The sequence below is a fragment of the Nannobrachium achirus genome (assembly GCF_963921795.1).
Source record: "Nannobrachium achirus genome assembly, chromosome: 17".
NCBI classification, from domain to species: domain Eukaryota; kingdom Metazoa; phylum Chordata; class Actinopteri; order Myctophiformes; family Myctophidae; genus Nannobrachium; species Nannobrachium achirus.
In genome coordinates, this window is record NC_137824.1 from 52,695,260 (window position 1) to 52,719,501 (window position 24,242).

A 24,242-nucleotide genomic window follows, 5' to 3' on the forward strand; every position below is an offset into this window, starting at 1 on the left:
TGCTTCGCTTGTTCGTTGCTTCGTTCGTTCGCTGCTTCGTTCGTTCGTTCGTTCGTTGCTTCGTTCGTTTGTTCATTCGTTGCTTCGCTCGTGCTTCGTTCGCTTGTTCGTTCGTTGCTTCGCTCGTTGCTTCGTTTGTTCGTTCGTTCGTTGCTGACTAAATTACCTCCCTCAGGCTGTCCGGGTGCATGTTGGGACCAGTGGCCGGGCTGACAAAAGGCCGTGGCTCTGTGAGACAGCGTACAGTCACTCCTAATCCCAACCTACAAAGTCACTGGGTTGGGCTGAATAATGGGTCAGAGGGGAGGGGGAACCCTCCTCCCTCTCTTCCCCCTTTTGGTTGTGTGGGTCTGTGTCACATCATTGCAATTGTAACTAGCACTGTGCCTGCCATTATAAGGCCTGCCACTAATTCGAACTCCGGGGATCATCCCCGGAGTTTCTTTTCTGTCTCCCACTCCACAGTTCCAGTTCCTGGAAACTCGACAACCTAAATACCTAAAACTCGACAACTCAGCTGCTGGGATTGCTACTAAAACCCGACTACTCAGCTGCAGACCAAGAGTGTGACCCCGGACCAGGCCTCCATGAAGCACACCTGTGGACCTGCCTGGATCTCTCTGTGTCTATCTCTTGTTCTCTCTTTGTTCCTTACTGTCCCCCCGACTCGGTCGAGGCAGCACGGCTGTTCACCCCAGAGTCAGGATCTGCCTGACGTTTCCTCCTCCTTAAGAGGGGGTTTTTCGTTACCATTGTAGCAAATTGCTTGCTCAGGGTGGGGGCCTCGGGCCTGTGAGGTATCCACTCGAGTTCTCTCGGGGGGGTACCTCACAGGTACAGGTTCTGCTCGGGTTCTCTCTCTCCTCCCCCCACCCCCCCTACCCTTACCTCCCCCTCCCCTCCCCTTCCCCTCCCCCTACACACGCGTGCGCATGCAGCGCCTGTGTGTGTGTGTGTGCGTTCGTTCGTTCGTCCTTGTACATACGCATGCGGGACCTGTGTATGTGTGTGCGTGTGCCCCTTGTTGTCTTTCCCTTGTCTCTCCCTTGTTTCTCCCTCTCTCCTCTCTCTCTCTCATGGCTCTTTAGCCTTTGTAAAGTGTCTTGAGATAACTTGTTATGATTTGACACTTTAATAAAATTGAATTGAATTGAATTGAATTTTACTCAGTTTTTATATCCTTGTAGTTTACAATTACAGTGACACTTTATTATTTTAAAGCCATTGTGTTACATTATGCTAAAACATTCTTATAATGAGATAATCAAATTGCTAATCCACAGTTTTAACTTTTTATTCTGCTTTATCATCTATTTTACTCAATAATGGGTACGCTTTTTAATATATTTACATGTTGGTGTGTGCACACTGCACTTTAAATGCCACACTATGCCACAGACCGTTCTTTATTTCCTGTGTGGTATGATGCGTTTCCTGTGTAGTATGATGTTTGTGACTGCACTATTTTTCTGTTAGTACTTTGGCCTGTGAGAAATTACTTTTTGTTCAGCTGTATACCATACAATAAATGAAATCTGCAATTTTGCATCCCATTATTCACATCCCATTCCATTGGGAAACTGCCAAACTGTGCCTGTGTGGATTTCTGATTAAAAGAGAATGTTTTTAGATGCTCTGTTCATCTGGTAGAGCAGTGGTTCCCAAACGTTTTAGCCCCGTGACCCAAAAGAGAAACTAGACGCTTGCCCGGGGCCCAAACAAGGTCACAGCGCGTCGCTTCGTGCCGCATTATGAGCTTGTAGATTGCCTATTTTCACTACTTCTTAGACATGTGTTTTCTAATTATGGAATTTCTTAGATTTGTCTTCTGTCCAGGGTTCGAATCTGACCCTTTGCTGCATGACAGACTCATTCCCAAACTGCCATTTCTTTCTCTCTAATCTTTGTCAACTCAAACATGAGGTGATAACACATTGGTGCCTAGTTATAGTTAAATAGTCCTTCTTAAAGCAGAGGTTGAGAGAGTTCAACCCCTCAGCCTTGCATGTTATGACTAAGTTTGCACTGGCTCTACTTGCATCTGCATGTGAGGAAGGACTTCATTATATTTGGGTATGTGGATATTATGTTTATTCAGTCACATAATTGATCATTAGTTCATCCAACTAGAGAGGGACTGCCTGCTGGTTAGTTCCAGGTGTGTTTGAGTTACTTCAGCTTTGCAATTCAGTTGGGTGTCAGCATCCTGTGAGGGAAGTTAGATCTATTGTTAGTTTGATGATGTGCTATTTTCATCTGTGTTTTATAATTGAAGCCACATTATGATTTTTTGTTTTATAAGTATTAGTATTAGGCTAAGTTGTGAACTTTCCATCCAGCTCAACCTAAAGTGAGCTATCTATCCTACATTGAAAAGAACATGTAAAACACAATGATCTAAGTTGCTCTAATACTTCACTGACACTGAAGAGCATGCCAGAATGAGAATATGGACAGAACTATTATGCATCTTTTTTCCCCGATGTCCAAAAGACATTATGGATATGATGAAAAGGTCAGTTTCTCTGCAGGCTACAACTACAGACCAATCATCATCAGCATCCAACATTTTCAACTATGTTTTATGTAGATCTAGATCTAACCATCAAGCTGCCTCACACTCACACTATGGAGGTATAGGTTCCTGATCTGTAGGCAACATGCTACTTAATTACTTTATGTGGCCCCATGAGGTCATGAATTAGGTTTTGAGATGCTTTTTACTTCTATGTGTTGCTTTTTACTCAGTTTTTATATCCTTGTAGTTTACAATTACAGTGACACTTTATTATTTTAAAGCCATTGTGTTACATTATGCTAAAACATTCTTATAATGAGATAATCAAATTGCTAATCCACAGTTTTAACTTTTTATTCTGCTTTATCATCTATTATCATCTAACCAGGGCAAGTATTGACTTGATTTTCCATACCTCCAAATCAGAGTTTTGTAAATGTGGTGGGTCGTAGACCGTCGCACAGTGTGATGAGACGCAGCCCCAACCTGAAGCCTCAAAAGTCTAGTATCTGCTCTTGTTTAATGGGGATGTGTCTTTGGAGTGATGGTTAAGATATTGGACTTTCACGCGGGAGACCCGGGTTCGAAACCAGGTGGGGAAGTTCGGATCACCTCCGTTACATACATACGTTTGTGGCCGAAGACCACTGATGGGAGCATTTAGGTCTACGCGCTCTATCTAAATTCTAAAAGGTTAAATATGTCCTACCCACATTCAACTTGTATGCCAGCGTGGCTCAAATAATAAGTCAAGGGTTTGTAACCCAAAGGTTGAAGGTTCAAAACTCACAAGATCCACATACACAAAAAGTAAAACCAAACATAAAATCAAACCAAAAAACTAAAAAGCTGCTTCACAAGCAAAATAAAAAAACAAAACAAACATGTGAACATTTCTAAAGAAAAAAAAAGCTATCAAATGAAATACCATCACTTTGTGTAATATGCAAATATCCTAAGCTCCTCCCTCTGGGGGTGTGTAATATGCAAATTTACTAAGCACCGCTCTCTGTAGGTGGTCTCTTGCATGCTCCTCCCTCTCCTGGCAGAGAGGTGGGCTCCCTCCATGCTCCTCCCCCTCCCACTGCAGGTAAAAAGGCAGCGTGAAGAGGGCAGCGGCTGCCTCCATGCTCCTTGCCTTACAAAGAGCAAAAACAAGGATGTTCCGGACCAAGATTCAAACCCCAGCTTTCAGATTGTGGGACCTCACCTCTACTCTTGCGCCACCAGGTCTTTCACATTAATTAACAGTTGGAGGTCATATTTGAAGTTGAAGGGAGAGGTGACAGGCCCAAAGATGAAAATCAATAGCAAACACCTCTCCCCCTGACAGAATGACTGAATCTATTGATAGAACCACAGATGGTGATCAGAGCTCACTATTACAACTATCAACAGATAGACCCCCTGATGATCAGGGTTCACAATGACCAAATGAGATTTAGGTTTACAGTCTTTGATATGACCTGACCGGGGAATTAAACCCCCAACCTCCCAGTCTCAGGGCAGACGCTCTAATCACAAGGCCACTGAGCTGAAGCTGATGGAATGTTGATCATTACTTCATCCAATTAGAGAGGGACTGCCAGCTGATGTCCAGGTGTGTTTGGGTTAGTTCTTTGTCTTTTCTTTTTTTTGTCCAAGAGACATAATGGATAATATGATGAAAAAGTCAGTTTCTCTGCAGGCTACAACTACAGACCAATCATCATCAGCATCCAACATTTTCAACTATGTTTTATGTAGATCTAGATCTAACCAGGGCAAGTATTGACTTGATTTTCCATACCTCTGGGTAGCACAAGAGATAAGTCAGAGTTTTGTAAATGTGGTGGGTCGTAGACCGTCGCACAGTGTGATGAGACGCAGTCCCAGCCTGAAGCCTCAATAGTCTAGTATCTGCCCTCGTAACATAGGGATGTTCCTTTGGAGTGATGGTTAAGATATTGGACTTTCACGTGGGAGACCCGGGTTCGAAACCGGGTGGGGACGTTTGGAACACCTCCGTTACATAAACACGTTTGTGGCTGAAGACCACTGACGGAAGCATTTAGGTCTACGCTCTCTATCTAAATTCTAAAAGGTTATATATATCCTACCCACAGTCAGCTTGTATGCCAGCGTGGCTCAAATGATAAGTCAAGGGTTTGTAACCCAGAGGTTGTGGGTTCAAAGCCCACGAGGTACACTAACATAAAAAGCAATAACCAAACATCAAATCAAGCCAAAAACTAAAAAGCTGTTTCACAAGCAAAATACAAAACAAAAACAATAAAAAAAACATGTCAACAATCAAAACTAAGCACTAATAAGCTGCTTCAAAAGTAACTCAGATGCTTCAATATAAAAACACAATAATCAAATAACACTAAAAGAGTATTCAAAATAAATACTTACATCTCAAATATCTCAATTCAAACATAATTTCTATAGGGGAAAAAAAGCTATTAAATGAAATACACCAACTTTGTGTAATATGCAAATATCCTAAACTCCTCCCTCTGGGGGTGTGTAATATGCAAATGTACTAATATGCAAATATCCTAAACTCCTCCCTCTGGGGGGGTGTAATATGCAAATTTACTAAGCACCGCCCTCTGTAGGTGGTCTCTTGCATGCTCCTCCCTCTCATGGCAGAGAGGTGGGCTCCCTCCATGCTCCTCCCCCTCCCACTGCAGGTAAAAAGGGAGCGTGAAGAGGGCAGCGGCTGCCTCCATGCTCCTTGCCTTACAAAGAGCAAAAACAAGGATGTTCCGGGACCAAGATTCAAACCCATGGCCTTCGGATTGTGGAACCTCAGCTCTACTCTTGCGCCACCAGGCCTTTCACACTAATAAAAAGTTGGAGGTCATATTTGAAGTTGAAGGGAGAGGTGACAGGCCCAAAGATGAAAATCCATGGCAAACACCTCTCCCCCTGACAGAATGACTGAATCTATTGATAGAACCTCAGATGATCAGAGCTCATTATTACAACCATCTACAGATAGACCCCCTGATGATCAGGGTTCATAATGACCAATTGAGATTTAGGTTTTTAAAACCATCTGTCAGAACATTTTTACTCTTTCATTGACAGCAAACATAGATGCTTAGTAATGTAATTAAAATGTATATACATTTTTGACATACCATATAGTAATTTATTGGTTTGAGTAGCCTAGGCTATAGCAGTTCTAATCAACCAAGAGTATTCATTGTCACTTTAGACGGTCAGATTATGGCTATAAAGTGTTCAACTGCTTTCTCAAATTGTGCTGCATTATTATGACTACAGCTCCTCTTTTCATTAGCTGAATAAAGTTTGAGAAAAATACCACTTTTACACTCATGGCATGCAGCATATCAATCAAATCAATTATAGGCTGAGCCTTATACTTGTGAACTGCATTGTTTTGAGCTAGTGACTCAGTGGGTAGGGACAACAAATTATATAAATTGAATCCAAGCATTTCAAGTATTTATTCCAACAAACACCAATCTAGAATTAAAAACAAAAACAATTTAGGCTAACAAGTACAAAGTATAATGGTATGGTAATAATGGCAATTGTATAACTAACAGCTACTGTATGACATTTTGTTTAAACTACATATAGGCCTATATTTCTTTTTTTTTACAACAGTATAGTATAACATTTTTCAAATACAATTAAGCCAATGTAGGAACTGAATTAATAACAAGCTAAACTCCTTTTTGCATCAACTCCTCCAAGGAACAGGCCACGTGACGTGATGTAGTTTGCAGGACTTTCCTGAAGAAAAGTTGAAATCAAAAACAGTTTAGACAAATAATCATACTTTGATGATGTTGATGATATTAATAAGGAAACAAAGTTAAGTAGCCTATATGTAATTATTTTCTCTCACAGGGGTAATTAGGTGGGTAAGGGCTAATTGTACTTTTAACATTTTTTAAAACAAGTTTCCCTTCTAGCAGGTTAGTAAATATAGCATACACAATACATATCTAAACCTATTAGCCTGGTTAAGTAACCTAATCAAACTTAGCAAAGTCCTACTGTAGAAAGACAATGCAATTTAAAGCACAATCCAAATATAATCACTGAATCATTACTGATAGAGGTGTTTAACAGCATATTTACTTAGGTGATAGCCACAAGAGAACAAACAAACGATTGAAGGGGATTTCTGAAGCTGCATGTTCTCAATCAACCTAATTACCTCCTGCTAGATAGAGTTAACATGTGACCACCACCACACCAGGCCTTTCACATCAGTGAGAGCAAATGGCATATTTGAGGAGCACTATTCCTGGGAATGACTGAATCTGTTCGTCCATGATCAGGGTTTGAAGTTCACTATGAAATTATGAACTGAGTCAAATGAGTGAAATGAGTCAATTTGCCAGGGTTTAAAATAAATGCATCCTTCCACATTAACCATCTAAAAGTGTACTGCTTATTGAGTATCGAACAAAATAAGCAGCACAGTGAAAGGCAATGGGAATATATAGCAAGCAAATAACCGCACACATTGCATGCTTAAAATCAAATCATCCAAAGTCAGAAGAAAAAGCATCAAATGTGAGGGGGAGGGTGCCCACTTCATTTTTAGTTTTAGTGTGAGGACTTGAAGGTTTCGCTGAACAAAAAACGTCTGTTGGATGAAGTGAGTGTGACTAGGCTGAGATAAAGACTGAGATACTGTAGCAGCGTCTATGAATCTACACAATAGAAACCATGCAAGGCCTATCTGGAGAAAGAAACATCCCATTTTCCATGACCTATTCTAAGCAGTGATGTAGTGAGCAGCTAGTCCTACTCTGACTTGACGGCCAATGAACTCTGCTTTCCTGAGATAGTTAGCTGCTATGCCGGACTGTCATAATGAACCAGAAGCTAGTCAGGAGGACTATAATGCTATTATTCTTGTTTGTATTCTTCTAGTCTAACAGTATGACTCAAAGCTTTAAAGAATAAATCAATGCTATTATTCTTGTTTGTATTCTTCTAGTTTAACAGTATGACTCAAAGCTTTTAATAATAAATCAATAAATATTGTTATGTCCTGAATGGGTGCACAAGGGGGTTAAGGGATAATAACATCCTATCCAGTGAAAATTAAAAGGAGAAAAACTGATGGATAAAATTAATTTACTAGGGAGGTGTCAAACAGGGGAAAAACTGTTTAGTGCCAAATCAAGATACAACAAAACCCAAAAGCCTACTAACTTAACAACACAACAAAACCTACTACACCAACTATCAAACAAAAAGTACAGGGAGTGGCACTTACACCTAACCTAGAGTAGGCCTACAGAGTATAAAATAATGAAATATAAGGTACCCTAAATCTTACATGTTACCCTGATTAAAGTAGAAAAGGGCTGAACAGAATGCTGAGACACTCACTAACAGGCCTGAATTCAACAAAAGAGAATGTAGGTCTGAACACAAAACAACACCCTCTCTCTCTCTCTCTCTGGTCATGGTGGAAATAGGGACTGATGTGAGGGTACACAGGTGTATTTCATGGAGAGGATTGATGGTGATGACTGGTGAGGCGGAGTTGATGGTTGATGGGATTATTGATGGGCTAGACCTAGTAGGACAGACTGAGGGAACACAACAGAGGGAGGAAAAAGACAAGTGCAAGCACCAAGCATACTGTACTGTATGTACAGAATGTCATATTATAGGTGGGGTTATTGTGCGGCTGGGGAAAAAGGAGAACATTTTAGTGATCGTACTTGTGACATTCTGAATCATAATGATGACTTTGCAAGCCGCATTCCGGCTACTAGACATGATATCATTTCTTTATGAAGGATAGTAGGTGGGACTGCTGTTACACAATGCTGTTGTTCAAGTCAAGTGTTATTTTGACACCTAATTACAGACAGTGTCAAAGTTCCTGCGTGAATGCTCATCATGAGTGTGTACTTGTGTATTTATTCACGCCAGCATCTTCACATGCCAAGGGAAACATGGAGATGGATAGAGAGATAGATAAGCATCAGTTTCCCCCCAGCATAAATAAATTAGGAAATCTCTAAACCATTTTCCCCGCCTTTCTTTTCTTCTTTTTTTTCTTTTTTTGTAAAAGCAAATGTATTTAAAGTTTTAGTTATATAAGGATATGTGCTTTATATAGCAGTTTGGAATCAAATCCTTCAGGAAACCGAGATGCGTAATCTCACTTCATTATTACCCAGCATCCTCTCCATGTCATGAATATATTAGAAAAACATAGGAGGAAGCACAAGCGTTTACATAACCGCCCAGACGACTAGAGGAAAGGGAAATCCAAAACAAACACCGTCCAGAAATGAAGGCGCACGACTCCTCGCAAGTCAAACAAAGAACAATAAATCTATTCACGACTCCATAATGTACAGTAGGCCACGATAAATCTGTGACCCCTCAGGGGGCGTGGGGAGAACAGATCTCTAGAATCCTCACTCCCTCTCAGGGGTCTTCAACCTTTTCAGGCCAAGGACCCCTTAGTTGAGCGAGAGATGAAACAGGGACCCCCACAGCATTTTCATAGATTCCATATAGTTTCATCGTTTGACAGCACGATCATCGGTATATTTTGGATTCATGTCAATTTGGATTTTTGGATATTTAACCACTTGAACCGTCAATACTTAATAAACTTGACCTTTCACTCAGTACTTAGTATGCTCTTTTTCCCCTCTACACCAAAGCTCTTTGCCAAAAATAGCCGATCTACAAGCTCACAATGCCTCGCAGTTGTAGATCTGCTATTTTTGGCCTCAGAATATTCAGGGTTCAAGTGGTTAAATAAAAAAAGGAGAAAAAAAGTTTCTATCACACAAAGATTTGGAGGACCCCCTGTCGAAGACCCTTGCTCTATATTCTTCATCCTTTACCTTTTACCAAATAGTTCACAGAGCCTCGTATTCAGTAAGAGTAAGTGGAGATGGCTGCCTGCCTGCGAGATGGGAGTCCAGCATTGGAGGGTGTCCGTTGCTGGCACATGGCTCTTACATGAGTCCTCCCCTAGTCTTTACGACTGAACTACCCTCCCATTCTCTCTCTCTCTCTCTCTTGTGCTATCTATCTATCTCTGTCTCTCTCTCTGTGTTCCCCCCACCCCCCGTGAAAACATCTGGAAAACGAGGAATCTAATTCACATGTAGCCGGGAGAGAGGAGGATACAGTTTGAGGACAGAGACGGTCAGGGACAAGCTGAGCGACATACAGTACAGTAAAAGAGCCAGGAACAAGAGAGAGACATGTAGTATAAGCAGAGAGTGAGACGGGCACAGTCAGTGACAGAAATAGCCATTTGGTGTTTGCTCTTCATCCACTACACATTACAGTACCATGAGAGCATACATTTGTAGAATAGGTGTCCCCTGTGGGAATGGGACCCGTGACAATTGCTTTGCCAAACAGGTTCAACAGAGAAGGCCTACGACAGCCGCGCTGCCCACCTAGCTGCACAGGCTCCCACATGAAGATAGAGAGAGATATACAGTGTTATGTGGTTCTGCAGTCCGCTTTGGCTGACATATTCGAGGCAATCACAGTACACTCAGTCCATTCACAGAGGAAGCACTGAAGACATTGCACACAGCCAGCAAGGAGAGCCAAGCCCTGTACTGTGTAAAACCCTGGGCTGAGTTGAAATCGACGTTCAGGATTTGTGCAGTGTCGCACAGGAAAAGCAGGAAGCTGCTTCCTGACTTTGATCCAACCAATGAAGACGTTTGAGGAGCCTGTGTTGAAGGCAGCCAGAAGGCAGGATGTCTTACGTAATTGGGCAGATTTATATAAATTTGACGTCAAACACAGGGGCCTTCGGCAGGTAACGGCTATAGAAAAGGAGCTTGAGTATAGAGCCCTATTGACGGCCCCTCGGATGGGAGCGCCGGGCCAAGTACAACAGTCCAGGCCAACGGAGCAAATCTGAGCCGCCTTTTTTAATGGGGGACTATTAAAACAGTAAAGAAAACGCTTCTCTTGGCTACATTACACTCTGAAAACAAAGCTATTATATCCAGAACCTTTGTTTTGGGTCCCTTCACACGACTTTGAAGTGTAATAAATTCCTTGAGAGCTGTGGCAATCTCTTTCATATGTCCAGTCTATAAGAGATATTGGATTTGGTGCATAATCAACCCAACTGCCATTATACACCTTTGGAGCCTACAGTATAGTGTGTTTTTGAGGCTTTAGTCAGGCCTGCAGTAGTGCAGCATCCATGCACTCGATGCCAACAGCTTGGCATCATTCTTCTTCAAGTTGTTCTGCATGTGGTTCAAGTTCGAAGTCAGGTCTGTTCAGGAAGGAATGCTCATCAAAATAAAGTCAGATCTCTTCTTCCTGGCAGTTGAAAAGGCGTCGTGGGGGCAGGAGGAGGTTAACTGGGAAAACTGCTCGCATGCGGTTGTGTCAAGCAACAGGAAAGCTGAACAAACAGCATTGTTTGCTTGGTACACAACAGCAGCGCAGCGGTAAAGAGAGGCGATGCATGTTCCATTCACATCGTCATGATGATTCTTTACAAAAGGACGTATCGTGAAGAAGTGCAGCTATATCGGCCACAGAAAAGAGCTTTCAGTAGCATGTCTTCAACCGCCAAAGACAGATGTTAAACTATACCAAATAAACAGTGATCTTGAAAGGATATAAGGATATGGGACTACTTTATGAAGTCAAAACATGCAGCCACATAAAAACAAACCATGCCTGTGGGCCTCATACTATAAGTACCCTGCACTGGAAGCAGAGTTTATTGAACCACAGGGACAGAAAAGAGGTCCTTATCTGGCGGCACACCAATGCTTTTCCTCTGACTACAAAAAGCATGTTTTCCTCTATTTTGACTGCCGCCCGGTAGTATGTGATGTATATCCGGTCTAACAATACTCCATTGTGTGCTTACAAGTCATGCACACACAGACTGCAGAAACACATTGTCTCTCCAGTAGATAATGTCTCAAATTCCACAAGACGAGATGTGTGTCCAGCACCTAGTTTTAAAAAGGAGGAGGATGGGTATGTGGTTTATCTTTTATCAGCTGGCTGAAGACAAACAAAGCCATAGTAGTCATTCATGATAAATAAACAGTTATGGAATTCAACATGGTAAAATGTTTGTAGATACTGTATAGGCCTAATGATTTAGGCATTTACATTGTAGATAAAGAAGGAATGTCCGGCAGCAAGCAAATTGGCTGGTTTGAATTAACATTCCTACTGTAGGTGTATTAAAGATCAACAATCATTTGTCACATAAAATTCCCAGAATAAAAATAATGTATGCATTGCGCTCAAATGAGAAACCACAGTGCCGCCAAACTTGATTTACAAAACCACAGTTCCTGGACAATAGAAGTCATGAACATTCCTGTCTCTCCAAAATGTTCATTTCGGGAAAATGAGCTCAAGTGGAGTTAAGAGGTTTTGACCGAAGGGCTTTTTAGTTTTTACTACTTTTCATTGGTTCAATATTATTTTAACCAACAGACAGACGTAAAGGGTGTTCAATAGCACATATTTATGAAAAAAATCACACCCGTGTGAACTGAGCGGTGGTTGTGTGTGTGTGTGTGTGTGTGTGTGTGTGCGTGCGTGTGTGTGTGTGTGTGAGAGAGAGAGAATATTGCAGTTGATGCTCAGACTAGACTCAAGAGCACCCTCTCTGGTCACTGAGTGGTAGTTCAGGCTACATACACACATACATACATACATACATACATACATACACGGATACACGGATACACACACGGCCATGCTATGGAGCGGTCTACCACCGCTCAAAAAGAGAGGGCCAATCGGGTGGAGAAATCTTGTTTGGCAGAAAGTGTGGAGTTAGGAGGTTTTGTCCCAAGCACTTTTTTTACTACTTTCCATTGGTTCAATATTATTTTAACCAACACTCAGCTGTAAAGCGTGTTCAATATCCCTGATTTATGCCCAAAAAAAATCTAAAACCTCAAAAATTGAGGTTTTGGCCAGTAAAAGAGATACTCAGATGTCTAAAATATAAACTGTGAGGTTGCATTGGTAACTGTGACATGCATGCCGTTCATGAATATGTCAACCAGGGCGTGTAGAGAGAGAGAGGGAGGGGTTGGGTGGGGTGGGGGTGAGTAAGAGGGAGGAGTTGGACCATGGAAAAGTGGGTGTGTGTCAAGGTGGACCAGTCAAAACAGGGTGTTTAAATATAGCTGGCAAAAACACTACTCGGCTGTTGTTTTCTGGGTGAAAGGGAGGGAGCCTAATAAATTAACTGTGCTTTTAACACCTCTACTGTTGAGGGGGGGCAGAGGTGAAAAGCAAAGATGCTTTTTGGATTTGATTTCTCGTGCCAAGTGCATGTGTACAATAGTGTTTGTGTGAGAGAGAGAGACCGAGGGGAAAGAGGCAGCGGAAGAAAGCAATACTGTATATCAGAGAACATCTGGTGTCCCTCTGTGAGTGGTCTAATTATTTTGAGATTTGTGAAAAGTGGCAAGTATGTACGATTTTAAAAAGTGGTTAGCTCTGAAGTGCATGAAAACACTTGACTTGTTTCAACGCCCTTTCCCAGCTGGATATGGGGCAAAAACACCCCCCTTTTTTCCTCCTACAATATTAAACATATTTACCAATGTAGAGCATTTTTCCTCAGTCGTGCCCATATGGGCTGAACTCAAACCCAACTCTACTTAATCCTGCATCTTGCACTCTTGCTTGTGCTGTCACTAGAAAGCGTGACGGAGTGAAATATTTGAGGTCCGGGGGAGTCATTTTCCCCTAAACAGTCGGGACATATGGCAGCCAGATACGTCTGCAAACGGAGCAGAGAAACGAACACAACAGGATAAAGTCGACTGGCTTGTTTGGATGTTTACTGGATGTCACCCTCACTTAACCACAGGAACCTTAGCGTCACTATTCTGGGCATGTCATAATCGAAGAACATTTGGTGATAATAAGTAAACGAAAAATAGTCTGGAGAAGAATAGACATCTCTATGACCCAGAATTTCCAGTACTTGAAAGGTTTGGAAAATCAACCCCCCAAATTATCCTTTTTGTCTTTGAGTTTACTTTTAATGGAGATCAGCTGTATAGTGAAATATAGCATATGTCCTTTTTACTCTCGAATGTAATACCATTTAGGCCTAGAATTATTGAATGCTTTAACTATTGAAAAATAGCAGATATACAAGCTCACAGCGCAGCACTGAGTGCCGCGCTGCGAGCTTGTAGATCTGCTATTTTTGAAAAAGTCATGAAAATGTGTGCAAATCTTTGAATATAATTATGTATTTTTAAAGCGAACGTTTGTAACTCAAATTTTTCTTCTGGGTGGTCCCTGGAACTAAATATTTTGAGATGGGGGCCCGTGGACAAATGTATATCATTTTGGGGGTCCTTCACATGAAAACCACTGACATAGTAGTCTCTCAAGAACAGACTAATAACTGAGCTCCAGTTGAAGTGAAAAGGACCTTTTCTTTGACGATGGCCAGCCAGATTGCTGACATAGAAACATAGGTTTTTCAAAAAAACCTTTAGAAGGATTCAAAAGACACTAATAGAATCGGGTCAAAATTCTAATTTTCACAATTTTTCAAATTTCACTGGTTAAAGCATTCAATAATTCTAGTCCTAAAGGGGTTAATTTTAATCACCCAACCACTCTCAGACAAACACTACTCGGCTGTGTCAGGACAATGAACACTGAGGCCAAACATGTCAAATGAAGAGGTATGGACAACGCCAGAAACCCACTGACATCACAGAGATGAGTGCTGGTAATTGAAGTGAAGTCATAACTGAAATCCGTCCAAAAGAGCAAATGTACTCACCAGATTGTTGCATTTTCATTGTCAAACGTTACTTCAAGGCCAAAGTGTAGAAGGACACAACCCCAATTTCTGTTCATCTGTGACAGTTAAGTGTGCAATCATTATACACTAAAACAAGCAGACCACTGTTTTACCTTTATTTAATAAGCTGGTTCATAAATTATCGCACATAAAAGACTCTTTTCAATAGTTACAAAGTGGATAGCAATTTTCAGTTAGCGCATAGAGGGGGAACAAAACAGGGGCTGGTTTGACAATGGTTCCTTCATTTCACATTCTGTTAGAGTTAAGCTTCATTTATACTCTATTGCACAACGGTGTCGCTGGCCAACAAGAACTGATTTTCAAGCTAACAACGTGCTGCATTGTGACGCATTGTTAGCTTGAAAATCTATCTGTTCTCATTGGCAAGACACACCGCCGTGCTATGGAGTATAAATTACACTCAATCTTCCCATTAAAGACGAGCTGAAAAGAAAAATGTTTTTCACCCTTTTAGAGCACATTGCAGTCATAATGGAGATATAGTTAACAATAAAGTGGAAAAAAGTGGAAAGAATATCATAGCTGGCTAAAAGACGCTCACGGCACCTGGAGGTTCCAACAATCGGTTTGACAGGCTGAGAAGCGCACAGCCAGTTTCACTAGGAAATACACAACGAAATGGAAATTAATCTCTCTCAAAACACCATTTTAGGTCGTCTTTAAGTGGAAAGGTCATTTATCGTCACTAGCAGCAAACAAACAAAATAAAAACTAAACGTTAAAAAAACAAAACAAAAAGGTAGAAAAAGAAATAGAAGGAATGCTCATTTCTTTTCTCCAGTGTCTTCTTCATAATGGTTGGAAACATAAAAAGGGAAGGTTTGGCGGGGAATAGCACTAGCTACATGTGAGAGCTCACAGACACAAAAGTCAACTAAAACTCAGTGGAAACACAACATCTTTCTTTCTAGGCTTTCTTCCCTTTCTTTTGGGGTTTGGCCACGGGCTACATGAGGCTGACAGACAGCAGAACAGGGGAGGGCAAGAAATCCAAGTTGGTTTGAATGGGCAGCTCGTTTGTGATTTCAGGTAACTTCTTCCGGGACCAAGACGCAATAGTTCGTTCATTTCATTCCGTTCCTGCGCCATTTTCTCCAACCGTCTGGCGTCTGCATCTTTTTTCCCCTGGAGCTCCTGCCCTTTTGGCTGTAAATGGTCACATCTTAACCAATCCACAGCAAAGGGACTCAGCTTCAGGTGTAATTTGGCTAACGATGCTTTCCCCATTTCATCTGTCCAGAAACATTCTCTCACTCAGTATTTTTTGTTCCGCACAGCCACCAAAGTGGCTTTCCTTGTCGATGGGGCATTTTCCTATTTAGACATTTGCTTCTGGATGTGCTGGAGGAAGTCGATGTAAGAGGAGGCTGCCTCTGACCGATCCTCCACCAGATGTTGGAAGAACGTCATCTTGGCTGAAGCGTCGTCCCTGCAGGGGAGCAGAGAACCCAGATTAGTGTCAACGTTTGGCTTGTCAATTCTATTGGTCAGCCACTTGTCACATTGTGGAAGATGGCATTTACAGAACCAATAAGAACTATATTGACAACTATATAAAATCAATGAGATATGTCTGTGTTCACATTTTTGTCCTTAAACTCTCAAATACCTGGAAGGCGCCCAAGTCACGTTAGATTTTAACCACTTTAACCATTATAGTATGCTTTAACTTTAGAAAAATAGCAGATATACAAGCTCACAGGGCGGCACCGAGTGCCGCGCTGCGAGCTTGTAGATCTGCTATTTTTGAAAAATCTAGAAAATGTGTGCAAGTCTTTGAATATCTTTGACCCGATCTTTGACCCGACTTCTAAATCCTTCCTCTAAATCAGTGGTTCTCAAACTTTTTCATGTCAAGGACCCCCAAAATTACAGGTATTTAGCCACGGACCCCCCCCCCATCTCAAAATATGTTGTTCCAGGGACCCCCAGAAGCAAATACTTGAGTTACAAATGTTTGCTTTTAAATAGATATATTCAAAGACCTGCAAAGAAAAAAATCATGATTTTTAAAAAATAGCAGATCTACAAGCTCGCTGTGAGCTTGTATATCTGCTATTTTTCAATAGTTAAAGCAGTCAATAATCCTAGGCCTAAATGGGTTAATAAATGCTCTTGGAACATACACTACTTGGATTGTCAACAGTGACAAAGGGTAATAATAAACACATTTCTACAGAGCTACTGCACTGCATTCCTTGGGTTTATTGGAGGAGACTTGATTTTTTACATTCTTACTCATCAAGAGTCATCAGTCCTTCTGTCATATGATCCAATTAACTGTGTTTCAAACATATGACAGTTCTAATGAGTCAGTCATGTTCTTGACTTGAGGAAAAACATGACATAAGCTATAGAATGTACACCAAGAACCACATGCATTCAGTAGCATGAAATGACAGCATATATAGTGGGGTCTTTTCTATGCGACACACATGGCAAATTCAACAAAAGTCCCCCTCTTCCCACAGTGCCTTCATTTAGTTAGAACCACATAGTCTGCAAGGTATCATTTGAGTCTTAGCACTAGTTGTGAATCATGCTGATTTTGTTATTAGATAATAATTAATTATTTTAATGCATGTTATTATGCACTAAACATTTTAAATGTTTTACCGAAAAAGTATGTTCCAAATAATCATGCTCGGTTTCAACGCGTTTTCTGTTCTTTTGCCAACATGTACTGTAAGAGCAAGTGAATGTGCAAGAGGACAGAATTTTCCCTCTTTAAATGCAATAACAATGGTCACTTGATGAAAAAATATATCATCAAAGTTTACTTTTGTAATGTTAGCAATTTCAGACCATTAAATATTATTAATTTAGTTCGTTTATTTATTTTCATGTATTGATTAATTCACCCTTATTTTAAGTAATTTGAATGCTTTAAAATTAAATGTGTGCAAGTAAATTCACAGTTGTTGGTGTTATCACACAGACCATTCAAGGTATTACTAGTAAGACATCTCAGGGCGACAAGCCAGTGATGTATATATCGGACCAGTTACCCATATATGGAGACCCCTGTATGGAGATACATGTACTGTATATGGAGATAAGCTGTGAGAGCCCAAAAATGCTTACTCGGCTAACGCTATTATCCACTGGGTAGAAGGGCTATGCAATATGAACAAAATCAAATATCACCACGTTTGACCAAATATCACATCGATATTGTGACCATAATATCATTTTTCTTTTCTTCTATTTTTAAAAGCTTGAAAAGTTCAAAAGAAAACTGATAGTCACAAATATTGATATTGAGCTATTTGGTCAGAGATACAGTGATTCTGACTCATATCACGATCGATATAATATCTAAATATTGCCCAGCCCTACGGTGCAAGTGAAATCTTCCCCGCAGCATTCCATGTGAACAGCCATCAGACTACATACAGCACCAGGGACGTGCTGGCCATTGGGAAAAGCGGGACAACTCCCGAACGGCCGGTTCATTCCCGGCCGGCCCAGGCAGGCCATTAGGAAAAAATTTAAAATAAAATGTCGGCCTTCGTTCCATTTTGGGGGCTGTGCGGCCAACAAAGTAAATCGTCACTGTCTTGCAGAAACCTTGTATCTCCAAGTTTCAAATTTATACATTTCTTTTCGCAAAGCAAAGCCCTGCTTCATCATACAAGGCCGTTGCACAAAAGTAGTGAAAACAGCAGATCTACAAGCACACAACGCCTCGCGGTGCGAGGCGTTGTGTGCTTGTAGATCGGCTGTTTTCACTAGTTTAAATCATTTTGAAAATGATAAATACAAAACAAACGGTTTTGGACATACAAGGTTTGTCATGATCTGAAATGGCAAATCTTTGAGTAGCAAGCTAGCAGCAGCGCTATAGAGAGATCTCTCTCTATAGCGCGCAATGAGGGCCTCTCCAACTCTTTTTCCCGGGCTGAATCAGGGGCCCAGCACGTCCCTGTACAGCACAATGACAAAAATGTGGTTGTGGAACAATGCATAAGGAACAATGCATAAGGAACAATGCATAAGGAACAATGCATAAGGGAAAGAGAACAAACAATGTGTGCCAGACAGGCAGTCTTGCCCAGGGCTGTCAGTCAAGGTGCTCAGTACTTAGTGTTGTGTTTACATTAGACATACTATTCTTCAGGCACCCACAGGTCTATCTATACCGGGAGGAAACTTCCTCTCATGAAGGTCCCTATACACACACTGGGGGCCTTGTTTTTGTTCGCTTGAAAATATATATTTTTTCCAAACTGGAGCTTGTTGTCCTGATCATGTTCACACACGACTAGGGTTGAGATCCGATCGATTCTGGTTCCTTAAAGGACCATTTCACCTCTGGGGACAACCAGATCTTATTTTATTGTTGTGAATTGGGACACGATCAACACAATCCTGAGTTGCATTTACATCATATGAAGCTTTGTAGCATGCTGAAATTCTAAAATATCTAAGAACACAGATTGAACACAAATAATTACTCAGGATTGTGTTGATCGTGTCCCAAACAACAATAAAATAAGACATGGTTGTCCCAGAGGTGAAATGGTCCTTTAACGATTCTCTCTTAAGGGTTCCATTTAACGATTCCAATAGGGCAGGGGTTTTCAACTGGTGGTCCTTGAAGGTAGAGCATGTGGTCCCATGTGGGAAAGTGAAGACTAGTTGAGAAACAGCGCAATAAAAGACCTGGTGACCTATGATGGCGCCCCAGTGTTCTCAGTTACTGGGAAGTCAGATGTCAAGAGATTCCACAGAAAATGCACTTAGAATCCCAAGAAGGGAAAGTGTACCGGATTGACTGCTGGAGTCATCATTATTAGGAAATGTGCCCATATAATTGCAAGTGTTTGCTCATACTATAAGTTACAATCAGTTAACATGAGTGCATTGCAATATACAAGTTTAAGAGAACAGACTAACGTGGGATAGGAATAGATAAGTAGTTCTCAACCTTTTGATCCGACTGATTGGGATACATTTTAGGCCCGGCCCGAAAATGTCGGGTAGGGTCGGGTTCGGGCAGAATTCTCTAATCCCAACCCTTCACACAACGCAAATATTTCACGCCAATGAAGAAACACAGCACGGTTTATTTTTCATCTCGAATAAAATCAGCAATACGTGTGAAAGAGACATGCCAACTATATGAATAGTTTGATGAGAAATATTCATCAACACATTTTCGGATGGTTCATTTGTCACCCTCCCAGTGTGTAAAGACCTTTGGTAAAATGTTACAGGTTCAATCTCTGCAACAGACAATGAGTCCCTGTCCCTGCCTCTCAGTTTAAAAAATGATTTTAAATAGTGAAAATAGCCGATCTACAAGCACACAACGCCTTGCGATGTGCTTGTAGATCTGCTATTTTCACTAATTTTGTGCGACACTTTTGTATGAAGTAGGTTTTTAAAAACAAATGTGAACCTTGGAGATACGAGGTTTTAGCCTGACAGTGACAATATGATAAACAATACTGCCCAGTAAGCTTTTTCTGTCCCAGTTAATGGGACTTGTTTTCAAAACAGTGCTGAAACCTAAGCCATAAGCAAAAAAAAGACTGACAGGCAGAGAGTTCACAAAGTGACCTCAGCCTCCATCTATCCTGCAACCACCAGTAAGACTCCCTAATCGGGAGATAAGCGACCGTAGGTCACTTATCTCCACAAATAGGGCAAAAATGTGTTTTGCCAAAATCTTCCTGATCCATGTTGATGACATGAGTGTAGACATACTGTGTATTGATTTTCGTGATTTCAGGGCAAAATCTGTAGGAGCAGTGTCCAAAAATGTGTTTTTAAAAATCGGCCTGGAGGTGGCGCTATATGGGAGAGATTCATGTTGATGGGATGAGTGTAGACATACTGTGTACCGATTTGCGTGATTTTAGGGCAAAAATTGTAGGAGCAGTGTCCAAAAATGTGTTTTGCAAGAATCAGCCTCATGGTGGCGCTAGAAGAGGGCCATGTGAGAAATGAGGGGTGGGGTCTCCGCGCCGGCAAGGCGGACGAATAGGTACCGGCCCCGGCTGTCCCGGTCGCTTCTAGCCGGAGTTACGGCATTTTATGTGAGCTGCAGTGTAGGGGGTCCTCCACTGGGGGCGCCACCACTTTTGCATGCATTCTGGAGCACCAGGAGTGGGTGGTCCCCGGGAATTCCCCGTGAGCAGCCCCGTTGGGGTGGTCATTTGGTCAGTTTAGCACATGTGGTCATTTTTTACATCTGGGGGTCCCCCAGGGACCTGGGGGTCCCTGGAGCTCTGGGGGTCCTTGGAGGTTGTAGTTTGGCAGGTAAGGAACGTGTGTGCAAAATTTGGCATGGATCGGGGCAACGGTTGCGGAGATATGAGCAGGGCAAGAGTGTGACGTGTGAGGTGTGACAGACAGACTGACAGACAGACTGACGGACTGACTTACACTTTGTGCAGGGTTTGATAGTAAATGCGACCTACGGTCGCAATCAACCACTAATGTCGCATAGCCAGGCGATCAGACATCAGTAAGGACAACTAAATTCAATAAATGGGATAGAACAGCAAACTGCGTTGAAAAACAATCCTCATCATACCCCCAAATCTTTAATGTTACAGAGATGTCCTAATACGGACATATTGATATGTATACTGATATGTATATATATGGAAGAAATGACGAAACAACTATGCTCTAGGGCCGTCCTTATATGGTGATACCAAACCAGCCCCTATATAAGGCTGAGCTACTGGGTGAAAGAGTGTGTTCAAGCTTCACAGCGACGAATAGTGTTATCGCGACTATAGAGACCGGACGACTTCATCAATAAGATCCCCATCTCGTAGCTCACTCCCTATTACAAGAGATCCCGGACGACTTCGCCATAAGATCCTATCCCGCAAGCTTACACTCTACTACCCAGTAGTTACCCCCATAACTACTGCCCCCCATACCTCAAAGAGGAAGTTTACCGCTCTGACCAGTAGGGCTTTTCCATGACGATCAATTGTCACTCAAATAATAATCGATTAACGATTTAATTGTGTTTTTGTCATTGGCAATTACATTTCTGTTTGGCTTTTAGGCTTTGAAGTTGCACATATGACATATAACCTAAATATACAAAGACATTACTGACATATTTGACAACTTTACACTTTATCATGACCGATCTACAAGCTCACAACGAGTCACATTTAGCTTGTAGATCTGCTATTTCCACTATTTTTTACTTTTAAAAAAATATATACTGTATGAACATTTTCAACATGGAAACAATTAATATGAAAAATAATCACGGTTATGTCAAATAATTGCGATTTGACGATTATTATGTAATAATTGTGACAGCCCTACTGTCCAGCGGTGCTTGGATATCTTCTACCAGCATTCCATTCATTCTGAACTATACATTTTAGTTCTCCCTAACACTTAAAGTCTTTGCTTTGATTCTGCAACGCAGTGTTTTAAATCTCTGACTTTTTTAGCCCCTACAGTTCATTTGAATTCAGATGTCACCAGTCGTATCAGTAGGCGGAGATTGTCTGACTGGGCAAGACTACAAACACGGTATCAGCCACGGTACCCTGTTATTTCTCAAACACTGTAGATAAAGCGACAGTAACAACAAAACACTGTCAGACCTGTCTGAGTGCTCAGCAGCCTTAGTGTAGAACTAGCGTTATTCATGCAGTACTTGACCACACTTTTAATGACATTATATGAATGGGTTATAAATCAGTAAGCCCACCCACCCCTCCTTTGAGCCTTTAGCCGATATCTCTAGTCTACGCTTAATGCAGACTCCCTTTCATACATGGTAGCGTGCTAAATAATCAGTGGTGTCAAGTAACTGAGTTTCAGCACTTTAACTTCTACTCTACCACATCTCAGAGATAAATATTGTACTTTTACTCCACTACAATTATTTGAAAACTTACTTTGTAAATTTGTATTATTATTACAAAACATACATTAACCACATCAGATTTGAAAACTTGTGAAATGGGGCATTCTACAATAGTGAAAACTTTCTACTTTTGGTACATTTTGACACCAATACTTTTGTACCTTTACTCAAGTAAATGTAGAATTCCAGACTTTTAGTACCATTTCTACATTTGCGGTAATTGATATTTTTTACAGCAAGTACAAAATGTGAGTACTTTTCCCTCCACTGTAAACAACATCTGTGCATGATGTGCATTGTGGACATGTTTGGGTGAACCTGTGCCCTTGTGCTCCAGATTCTGGGGCGTACCATCTCATGTCCCCGCTCAGCGGAGGATACTTACTTGACGACGTAGAGCAAGGGGCTGAACAGTCTGCGGTCCTGCAGCCAGTCCAGGAATGCACGCACTCTCTCAGACAGAGGGGTGTCCAACTCAGGAATTTGGGTCTGGGATTCATAAAGCCAGGAACAGAGGAGAAGAGAAGAACAAAACACGCGCGGGATTGTTTTTACTACTGAGCCTTGGAGAGCCACCGACTTGATAGAAATAGCTTTCGCAGATACAGATACTCGGGCCTGGCGTTGCACAATTGGACATGCGGTCGGGGAGAACTATGCACGTGGTCAGGGGTGTCACTGGGGGGGGATGGGACTGGGTTACTAGGGCCCAAGGTGGAGGGGCCTTAATTATTTTATACTTTAGTTATTGAAACATAGTAGATATAAAAGCTCACAGTGCTTGTAGATCTGCTATTTTTAAAAGGTCGTGAAAATGTGTGCAAAACTTTTAATGTATTTTTCTTTTCATGTTTTTTGCAACCCATTTTCTCACCCAGTGCCTAACCTGTAGTCCTGGTTTCCGCTCTCCCCTGCTGCGCCAGGGGAATTGGGGAGCACCTGGCTGGCTAGGTGGAGGTAGTATAGAAACCAGGACTACTGCATGTTTTTGTGAGTGCATCTACCCTAGGAGACACGGGGAGAACATGCAAACTCCACACAGAAAGGCCCTATCACCAACCCCACCTAGTGTGTGGGCGCTGATGACGCGGAGGGAGGAACACGCCCACAGCTTCCCCCAGCGGAAATCGAACCCAGGACCTTCTAGCTGTGAGGCGAAGCACTAACCACTTTTCCACCGTGCCCACTTTTTTAATGTATTTTTTAAGTGGACATTTGTAATTCAAATTTATCTTCTGGGGGGGGGGGGGGGTCCCTGGAACTAAATATTTTGAGATGGGAAACATAAGTTTTTCAAAAAACCTCAGAAGGGTTTGAAATATTCAAAGACTTGCACAAATGTTCAGGATTTTTCAAAAATAGCAGATCTACAAGCTCGTAGCTGTGAGCTTGTATATCTGCTATTTTTCCAATAGTTAAAGCACAAAATAATGCGTAATAATACGTTTCCAGTCTAAACGGGTTAAACCACCTCCCCCAATGAAGAACATTCATGGGGGGCCCAGCAGTGAATCCTTGTACCCAGGGCCCAGAATTGTGGTGTGACACCCCTGCACGTGGTTTGGAATGTGAAGTACGGAGGTGGCTGTGGGATGCGTCAGTCAGCCCCTGTTCTAGAAATTATGGAATAAAGGGCATAAACAAGCACTGACAATTGATGCTACTTCTGGCTATTGTTATCACACCCACATTGTTGTGTTGTAATGACAGTGGTCGAGGTAGCCACAACATTTGTTAAAGTGGGGGTAAAAAAAGAGAGAGAGAGAGAGAAGAAAAAGGGCTGGCCAAGCAAATCTGTTTTGCTGCATGACATGCTTTGCACTGCTGCTGACTATACTGGAAGGTATTTTATTGTGAAGCTAAGTAGAAATTCTGAATTGTGATGTACAGTATATAATGCTGTGCTGCATCGACAGCCCTGAATTTAGGCCCATAGCTTTGTGTGCTGTCTGCATTCAGTACAGTATGCATTGTGTGTGTGTGTGTGTGTGTGTGTGTGTGTGTGTGTGTGTGTGTGTGTGTGTAAG

The 24,242-nt window shown here is 41.7% G+C and overlaps 1 protein-coding gene across 1 annotated transcript in view; it reads right to left on the bottom strand.

Moving 5' to 3' along the window:
- Nucleotides 1–14,435: 14,435 nt before the first annotated feature.
- Nucleotides 14,436–24,242, bottom strand: part of sec24b (SEC24 homolog B, COPII coat complex component) — a 51,934-nt gene continuing 42,127 nt past the window's right edge. Inside the window, exons 23-24 of the mRNA XM_080745855.1 lie at nt 22,601–22,704; nt 14,436–15,786 (exon numbers count right to left, since the gene is read on the bottom strand). Of these exons, the coding sequence (XP_080601981.1) occupies nt 15,672–15,786; nt 22,601–22,704 (219 nt within the window). The 3' untranslated portion in view covers nt 14,436–15,671. The remainder of the gene's footprint in view (nt 15,787–22,600; nt 22,705–24,242) is intronic.